Genomic DNA, 9,886 nt, shown 5'->3' with positions numbered 1-9,886 from the left:
TAGCCAGATTTGGGTTTTAACAAGCTCCAAGCTTAAATTGCCCGTGAGCCTTTCTCCTTAAAGGAGAGGCGCTTTTTCCTCTGGGGAGACATGGCCTCTCTTTCATTCTGCTTTTCTTCTGAAGCACTTTCATAATCAAGTGACTTTCCTTGCCAGGGTACCGGGGGACCGCTGATATTTCTGAGGATGCAGAAAGTTACATATTGATTACTGTTGCTCGAGGTTTGTTTGCAGCGGCGCGGGCAGAAGCGGGCGCGCCAGCACCCTCGCATTTACACACACACTGAAATACACAACACACACACCCTGCCTGAGAAACAAGTACACACCCCTCTGCACCTCATTTAGATGGGTACACGCGCAGTCGAAAGATCTACGTCTCCCTTGGTATGGGTGAATGTACGGCGCGTGCGTTCGTGTGTGTGTGTGTGCGTGTGTGTGTGTGAGAGAGAGAGAGAGAGAGAGAGAGAGAGAGAGAGCAGAAGCCCAACAGGAAGACCGCAGCTATCTTATTCTGCAAGCACTCTGCGATTCCGGGTTCCGCGTACATCGGATAAAACAATAAATAAATTGCTGTCAAACTTTTTTTTTTTCAGATTCTCTTTTTTGCCAGAGGAAGACGGAGGAGGCGTTTCTCCCGGCAGTTTAAGACTCGGGGGACCCTGCGGCGAGGCCCGGGGCGCCCCCGCCGCGGCGAGCGCGGGGCTGGGCCAGCACGGCCGGGCCCCGTCTCGCGGCTCTGATCAATGGCTCTGAGGCGCCGGGGCCACAGGCCCCGCCCCCGTCGTCTGTCCGGCGCTCCCATTGGACGCGGGCCGGGGAGGCCGGGCCTGGCGCCTCGCGCTTATTGGCTGGCGGGGAATCAGTATCAATGTTTAAGCGGCGGCGTGAGGTGAATAGAGTCAGTCAGCGAGAGGCGCTGGGGAGAGAGCGGGGACTGCGAGCCCGGCGGATGCGGCAGCGGAGGGCGGCCGGGGGGACGCCGCTCCAACTGTTGAATTTTTACCTTTCCTTTCCATCGGTGCTGTGCCTGCGGACATGGATTTATTTGCTTTGAAATCCGCACGTCTTTCCCAGGCTGTGAGCTGATCCTGTCAGGCACCAGATTGAAAGAGACCACCCGTGACAGAAAAGGAGGAAAAAAAAAAAAAGCCTCCACAACGGACTGCACAATTAACTACGCACACCAGTCCTGGACTTTGTGAATAGAAAACACTGACAGGAAAATCGTGAACTGTGATGCGGAGCTAAGCTGTGAACAGTCTCTCTAATCCAGATTTTTTTTTTTTTCTCTTTTTTTCTCACCCAAGATTGAAAGATTTGGGGGTTCCTTTACGCCTTTATTTTTAAAATAAAAACACCTAGCAAAACAGACGCCTTGCTTTCCAGAGCCTCGGACTCCGGCAGAAAGAGGTAGAGTAAAAGTGCTGCTGGATTCAGCTTCACCTCCCTCCTCCCCTCCCTGCCTTTCTCTCGCTTTTTCTTTTTTTCCCCAAAACATGAATCTGGCTTTTCTTTCTGTAGAGTGAGTCAGAGAAAGCGTTAGGAAGAAGCCACAACTAATGTCTGTGAAGGGAGGACCATGAGGCGAGAGTGAATTCGATTCGTTCCGCTGTTTCTGACTCATCCGGCAGATCGGAACACCTGCATTTCTGGATGTGTCATTCCCGTTTGTCGAGGCGCCTCGAGAATCCGAGATAATGTGTAGACAGACCCGTGCCTAGCATCCCCTGGGCGGTAGCTCCCCGGGGCGGGTGCCCCGGCTGGACCGCCGCGGCGGCAGCTCTTAGTCCGCTGCCCTCGCGACTCGCCCAGAGAGACTGCGAGAGCGAGACTGCAGAATGCATCACGCCAAACCTTGATGTGTTCCTTTCATCCAACCCACTCCTACTATAGGAAAAAAAAAAAATTGAAGAAAAAAGAAAAAGCCCGCACTTTATTCGCTTCAAATATTCACCACTTTTATTCCTCGCCAAGGTTTTCCTTTCTAGATGAAGAGGACTGGGAGGCAGGGCCATTGGAAGGAGATGCTGAATAGAAAGAAAAGAGAGGCACTTGACAGCCCAACCCTCTGAATGCAGAGACTGTTTCCCTTCTAGCGAGAGACAGGGAGAGTGTGTGTGCGAGGACTGGGAGGGTGGCTCCCCCTTCCTTTTTATTCCGCCTCTCCCTCCCCCTTCAAATCTGCACATCCAACCATGAGTTGCCTGTTGATTTCCTTTCGCCTGGGAAGAAAAGCAAACTGGAATTAAACTGCAGGGAGAGAAGTCCTTGCTCGCGGGCAGAGAATGGGATGGTAGCGGCGGCTACTGGCTCAGCGTAAGAAATCAGAGTGCGTTCTACCAACAGAGGCGGAGATACATCTCTACATTTTCCTCCTCCCAACAGACTCCAACCGCAAACGCAGATCAGGCTGTGGCTTCCTCGACTTTGGGGAGAGCCTTTTCCGAGGAAGAGAGGGAGGAGCCTCGTGGAGGGAGGAAACTACAAATCCGGACACTAGTTCTTTGCGCTGCATTTCCTCCCCTCCCTTCTGCTGTTCGGAACGGAGAGAAGGAGGAAAAAAAATAATAATAATAAAGAAACACCCTTGGCTTGGAGATGCAGTCTGCCGCCACCGCTGCCTCAGCCGCCAATGCGAGATTAGATCTCTAAATGCAGCAAAACACTGCCTGAAAACCCCCGCGAAGCAAGCAGACATTTCACAAGGCTTCGGGGAAGCTTCAATATATCTGACTCTCTCTCTCTTCGTTGTTCCTCATTCCCATCAATTTCATCACTGAAGAAGAGAAACAAGTAAGGATTTCACTTTCTGATCTGCCTAGAGACACACCTCCCAGCTCCCTCCCCCACCCGATGTGAAGAGTATTCCGGAGGCAAAAAGCTGGAGTGGATTTGCAGCGCCCTAGCGGGAGTGAGGAAAACCTACGGATTCTTCAGCTCATTACCATCCTCCCCAGACGCGATTTCCTTCTTATCGCTGCTCTCATCGCTCAAGTTTGAGCCGCCCGAAGTCCAGGAGGGAGAGACAAAGCCCCGGGCTCGCCCCCAGCCGCAGGGAGCCTCCGCCTTGCTCAGTGTCCCTGCAGCTCCGCTGCACCGCTGCTCCCAGCCCAGTGCGGATGCTGTAGATCAACAGGTTCGGGGAACTTGAGCGGAATAAGGAGAGACCGCCGGGTGCCGCATCCCGGGAGCGGAAGGAAGAGAGGATCCAGAGACTTGTGGCTCGCGTCGGGCGCGGAAGCTGCGCCCGGAGCCCCAAGCTGGCGCGCACCCATCCGCTAGCCCCTCCAGTCCGGCTGCTTCTGCCAACACCCCGCCGGTCTGGGATGTATCTTTCCATCTGTTGCTGTTTCCTCCTATGGGCTCCTGCCCTGACGCTCAAAAACCTGAACTACTCAGTGCCGGAGGAGCAAGGGGCCGGCACGGTGATCGGCAACATCGGCAAGGATGCTCGACTGCAGCCCGGGCTTCCGCCCTCAGAGCGAGGCGGCGGTGGTGGCGGGCGAAGCAAGTCTAGCAGCTATCGGGTGCTGGAGAACTCGGCGCCGCACCTGCTGGACGTGGAAGCGGACAGCGGGCTCCTCTACACCAAGCAGCGCATTGACCGCGAGTCTTTGTGCCGCCACAACGCCAAGTGCCAGCTGTCCCTCGAGGTGTTCGCCAATGACAAGGAGATTTGTATGATCAAGGTAGAGATTCAGGACATCAACGACAACGCTCCCTCCTTCCCCTCGGACCAGATTGAGATGGACATCTCAGAGAACGCGGCCCCGGGCACCCGCTTCCCGCTCACCAGTGCACACGACCCCGACGCCGGCGAGAACGGGCTCCGCACCTACCTGCTGACGCGCGATGACCACGGCCTGTTCGCGCTGGACGTCAAGTCCCGCGGCGACGGCTCCAAGTTCCCAGAGCTGGTTATCCAGAAGGCGCTAGACCGCGAGCAGCAGAACCATCACACTCTGGTGCTGACCGCCCTGGACGGCGGCGAGCCGCCGCGCTCCGCCACGGTGCAAATCAACGTGAAGGTGATTGACTCGAACGACAACAGCCCCGTCTTCGAGGCGCCCTCCTACCTGGTGGAGCTGCCCGAAAACGCCCCGCTGGGCACCGTGGTCATTGATCTGAACGCCACCGACGCCGACGAGGGTCCCAATGGCGAAGTGCTCTACTCTTTCAGCAGCTACGTGCCCGACCGCGTGCGGGAGCTCTTCTCCATCGACCCCAAGACCGGCCTGATCCGGGTCAAGGGCAACCTGGACTATGAGGAGAACGGGATGCTGGAGATCGACGTGCAGGCCCGAGACCTGGGTCCCAACCCTATCCCGGCCCACTGCAAGGTCACGGTCAAGCTCATCGACCGCAACGACAACGCGCCGTCCATCGGTTTCGTCTCCGTGCGCCAGGGGGCGCTGAGCGAGGCGGCCCCGCCCGGCACCGTCATCGCCCTGGTGCGGGTCACCGACCGAGACTCGGGCAAGAACGGGCAGCTGCAGTGCCGGGTCCTGGGAGGAGGCGGGCCGGGCGGCGGCGGCGGCCTTGGCGGCCCGGGAGGCTCCGTGCCCTTCAAGCTGGAGGAGAACTACGACAACTTCTTCACGGTGGTGACCGACCGCCCTCTGGACCGCGAGACCCAGGACGAGTACAACGTGACGATCGTGGCGCGGGACGGGGGCTCGCCCCCACTCAACTCCACCAAGTCGTTCGCCGTCAAGATTCTGGACGAGAATGACAACCCGCCTCGTTTCACGAAGGGGCTCTACGTGCTGCAGGTGCACGAAAACAACATCCCAGGAGAGTATCTGGGCTCGGTGCTGGCCCAGGACCCCGACCTGGGCCAAAACGGCACGGTGTCCTATTCCATCCTGCCCTCGCACATCGGCGACGTGTCCATCTACACCTACGTCTCCGTGAACCCCACCAACGGGGCCATCTACGCCCTGCGCTCCTTTAACTATGAGCAGACCAAGGCGTTTGAGTTCAAGGTGCTTGCTAAGGACTCCGGGGCGCCCGCGCACTTGGAGAGCAACGCCACGGTGAGGGTGACGGTGCTAGACGTGAATGACAACGCTCCGGTGATCGTGCTGCCCACGCTGCAGAACGACACGGCCGAGCTGCAGGTGCCGCGCAACGCCGGTCTGGGCTACCTGGTGAGCACCGTGCGCGCCCTCGACAGCGATTTCGGCGAGAGCGGGCGCCTCACCTACGAGATCGTGGACGGGAACGACGACCACCTGTTTGAAATCGACCCATCCAGCGGCGAGATCCGCACGCTGCACCCCTTCTGGGAGGACGTGACGCCAGTGGTGGAGCTGGTCGTGAAGGTGACGGACCACGGCAAGCCCACCCTGTCCGCGGTGGCCAAGCTCATCATCCGCTCGGTGAGCGGCTCCTTGCCCGAGGGCGTTCCCCGGGTGAACGGTGAGCAGCGCCACTGGGACATGTCGCTGCCGCTCATCGTGACCCTGAGCACCATCTCCATCATCCTCCTAGCGGCCATGATCACCATCGCTGTTAAGTGCAAGCGCGAGAACAAGGAGATTCGCACTTACAACTGCCGCATCGCCGAGTACAGCCACCCGCAGCTGGGCGGGGGCAAGGGCAAGAAGAAGAAGATCAACAAAAACGATATCATGCTGGTGCAGAGCGAGGTGGAGGAGAGGAACGCCATGAACGTCATGAATGTGGTGAGCAGCCCCTCCCTGGCCACTTCCCCCATGTACTTCGACTACCAGACGCGCCTGCCGCTCAGCTCGCCCCGGTCCGAGGTGATGTATCTCAAACCGGCCTCCAACAACCTGACTGTTCCCCAGGGCCACGCGGGCTGCCACACCAGCTTTACCGGACAAGGGACTAACGCGAACGAGACCCCAGCCACGCGGATGTCCATAATTCAGGTAGGAGACTTTTAGCATCACTGGGACTTCACTTTCTTGCTGGCTTGGGGAGCTGTCCTGAAACCTTTGAAACAGGAAGAGCCACACTGCCAGCAGCTGTGAGAGGGGCACTTACGGAAAAGGATTTCCACTTGGGCCACTGCCTGCACAGCATAGTCTACACATAACCCCTCCCATGTGAATAGTCGAAAATTTATAAGATGTAAAATGTCTTACTTTTGTTGCATTTTAAACGTTTATTTTTTTATAGGTTTTAAAATGTTACCCGGGTTCAGTGTTCACAGTTTATTTTACTTTGCTGGTCTGCATTTCTCTCCACAACAGAGGATTACTAGAGTAGAACATTTTTTTCAGTTAATTCACTTAAAATTTTTGTATTTCATTAAAAAAAATCTGATGGCAAAAGAAATGTATTCCCCAGTATTAAGTAGCTAATTACTTTTTAAAAGAAGCTAACTACTTAAGTACAGCATATCAACCAACAAGCCGTCAGAATTTTCAGAGCCTGAATCATACCAGTTTTTACCACCACCCCCAAATCAGTGTTTCTATTTAAAAAGTATTCTAAAGGGCACAAATCTTATTAATTCTTCAGCTGAAACTGCAGACAGTGCATTAGTGTAGCTTAAGCTTGGAAATGTGAATTATATTCTGAAGATCTTTGAGAAACTTGAAAAAGTATAGGCTCTAGATATGACTTATATATATCTATGAAAAGTTTATATTTATTTTGTCCTGTGGTTTTCCTGATCTGTTTCCTTAAAGTCATTGAGAGATGAACAGAGTACATTGGAGGGCTGGTCTCATTCTCTGCTGTGAAAACAGGAGGCAAAGTTGCACTAAAGGCACCTGTACCAAAAAGAATTCCAGGATGCATTTAGTTTGCATACTGCATATTTTCAGTATATCTAAGTGATATTTAATATAAATCAGATAGTAGATTCACATTATTGGTATATGAAAAAAACTAACTGACCCAGCATGGGCTCTAGACTAACAAAAGCAGTTGATTGTACTGTGTTTAGTTATTGCCTAGTTTCTTTATCTATTATTGGGTTGTGTCACAAAAACAAAGTTAATTTTTGCTTATCAATGTGTGTTGCTAAAGATTACTCTGGATGAGCAATACTTGCAATTTGAAATTGAGTTTACTGAAAGTGACATTTTGGGAGGAAAATTAGTTTGGGGCAAATGAAAATAATTTACTCAGAATTTTGTGCTTTGGAAAAACAAATACCTTTTAGTGACACTTGACTCAGTAATGTTTTTATTATTAAAAACATTTATTATTATAAAACAGAGTAGTAGAATTTCATAATCTTATCATTTTAAACAGAAGTGTAACAAATAGTAAAACTCAGCAAAACAGTGTCTTATAATATTTTAATGTCCTTGTAAATCAGACTCATACTGAACACTACTGAATACCAGAGTATCCATTGTAGTTTTAAATCCCATTTTTTACAATGTTTGCTATACACTAGTAATCATGATTTTTGGCGATCTCTATAAAACTGAACAAGAAATTTCTCCCATAAAAATTATAGTTTCTATGAAAGTCTGTGTGTAAAACTGGTATTTATGATAATTTCTATAAATACACTTGTTATATACTTTCTTATAGTTTTACCATTGACAGTTAAAAAGATATCACAGAGGGTTAGTGCTTAATCTTCCTCTTCAAGTACTATGAGTTGAATTCTTATTTAGTGTCCAATAAGAATGAAGTTTGTGCAGTGAAATCCTCAGCAAGCCTGATTCCTGATCAGTTTAGGGAGAAGCAATCTTGGGTGGAAGTACCCAGGAGGCTTTGACGGACAGGGGTCCTTGAGCAGTGTTTACACCATACCGTCTTGAATCTGGCCATTGCCCGAGGGACAGATGATGATGATTCCTCTCATTAGCAGTAAAACTTGAGCCAGGGCAAATCTCACACACACACACACACACACACACACACACGCTGGGGAGAGAGAGTTCAAACCGAAAACAAAGGAGGCAAGCTTCCTTGTTTTCCTGCTATTCCCTTTCTTCCAGAATCGTACTTCATGACATAAAGACACAGGATAAGTTTAAGTTCTTGAAATGGTTTCCAACCTGGCTCAGTTGCCCATATTGCTTCTACAACTGGGAGTTTTTGCAGTCTTATAAGGGATGCCTTTTAAGTTCCTAATATGTTAATTTCCTTGTAACTATGTCAAGTTTTTCTCAGTGCCTATTATGGGGAATAGAGTAAATTGAGTACAGTGACTTTGCTTTTTTGCTTTCTTTTTTAAACTAGTGTGCTGCAAACACTTTGTGCAGAACTGACAAGCTCAAATTAAAGTGTTCAGGCATCCCATATTCTTGTTTCAAGTTCATTTATTAATGTGTGTTTATTTAACACAACCTGCTGAGGAAACATTCTATTAAACCCATGTCTTTCTGAAGGAAGAATTTTAATCCACAGAATACAGATGAAGAAGGAGCTATTGGGTCTGGTTTATCTTTATTTTCCAGCATCTTGGGTGCTGTTTAGAATATTCGCAGAGTATAAAATGAAAAAAAAAAATCATACTGTTTTGAGATACACTGTTAAAGGGTGGTGAAATGAAATTTAGGAACTTTGGGATTATAAGACTCATGTTACAACGCAAATTAAAATTTTTCAGAAGATTTTGTGTGAGTTGCAGGCTCTAAAATTTTAGGGTTAATATCTATAGATTTTTCGGCATGAATTTTTATTGAGAATAGATGCCAAAAAATCATGTAAGTTGGTGTAAAAACAGTGGTTTGTAAAAAAGTATTTTATTGAAGATTTTCTTCAAGTTTCTCAGCCCATTTAAAGTCAATCTATAAAGTGTTCAAACAATTGACTAGTGATTAAAACATCCTCAGTAGTGTGAATCATAATACAATATTATTATAATGAAATATTAACTTTAAAGCCACAAAAGTAATTTGGAATAAAACAGGAACACAGATTTTGTGGTCAGTTAGACAAATAGATTATTACACAAATTTATAAAAGCACTCTTCATTGGAGCAGTTTTCATGTGAATTATTTCATAGTTTAGTATGAGAATCTAAAATCAAGTGGAGGTCATTACAAATTGTCACAAGTTACTGCTAATCGTGACTTATCAAGATTTACTAGGTAGCTGGGTAAATTTTCCACAGGTGTTTTCAATGATGGCCTGGTTGCGAAGAGGAAGGAGGCTGGGGACTTCTCACTGGTGGGAGAATTTCCAGTTTTGTTTAAACTTCTGTGTTTTCAGTTTTTTTTTTTTTTTATTGGTAGCACATAAAATGTAGTCATCTTAATATGCTGTCATAGAAGAAAGTATGTTGAGCCAACAGAATAAGATATACTAAAATAAATTTTTGAAAGGAATACATTCTTACACAGTGTTTTACAGTTCAATTTTAAAAGATTCACATTCTGGTTGACTTTAGACTTTTTATCCTGGAAGAGGAAATCCTTTTGATATACCTGGATGGCCTTTTCAATAAAAGTGAATTAAACATATGAAAATACCTTCAGTCAATCCAAATATATAAAAATGAGATTGAGGCATAGAGGACTCTAGTATCATAATGTAGATAATAAAGTCAGTATCTTAGAATGAAAGGGTGAAAGACAAAATACATCTTTCCTAGCAACATTAACCGTGGTCTGTTTTATTGCTACTTCTCTAATACAAGAGATTTTTGGCTTGGGGCCCAGATGAGTTCTCAAGACGACAATTTTCAAAACTTCATACTCTGGTATGGTAGGCATTTCAGTAACAATCACAAAGTATGTGAATAACTTTTTTTCCATTCATGATTTTAAAGAATCTTTTGCAGTGTTATTCCAAGATGAAACCATTTTATTAATCACATGCACTTATTTCCATAAACTTGATATACATCTCTATTTCTAGGGTTTGTGATGGGCTGAATAGGAAGGGAATATCCCTATCTTACTGCATGCCTCTAGAATTATCCTGTCCAGTTCGGTTTTT

At 48.3% G+C, this 9,886-nt stretch overlaps 1 protein-coding gene across 3 annotated transcripts in view; it reads left to right on the top strand.

Annotated features, from left to right (window-relative positions):
- The first annotated feature begins 902 nt into the window (after positions 1 to 902).
- The window catches only part of PCDH17 (protocadherin 17), a 121,185-nt gene continuing 112,201 nt past the window's right edge, over positions 903 to 9,886 (top strand). For 2 of the 3 annotated variants that reach the window (XM_027557105.1, XM_027557104.1), the window contains exon 1: positions 903 to 5,900. In XM_027557105.1, the coding sequence (XP_027412906.1) occupies positions 3,330 to 5,900 (2,571 nt within the window). In that variant the 5' untranslated portion in view covers positions 903 to 3,329. The remainder of the gene's footprint in view (positions 5,901 to 9,886) is intronic. The other variant, XM_027557106.1, reaches the window with a different exon arrangement.

This window comes from Bos indicus x Bos taurus, chromosome 12 (assembly GCF_003369695.1).
Source record: "Bos indicus x Bos taurus breed Angus x Brahman F1 hybrid chromosome 12, Bos_hybrid_MaternalHap_v2.0, whole genome shotgun sequence".
Classification (NCBI taxonomy): Eukaryota; Metazoa; Chordata; class Mammalia; order Artiodactyla; family Bovidae; genus Bos; species Bos indicus x Bos taurus.
This window is presented reverse-complemented; position numbering and strand designations above follow the sequence as displayed.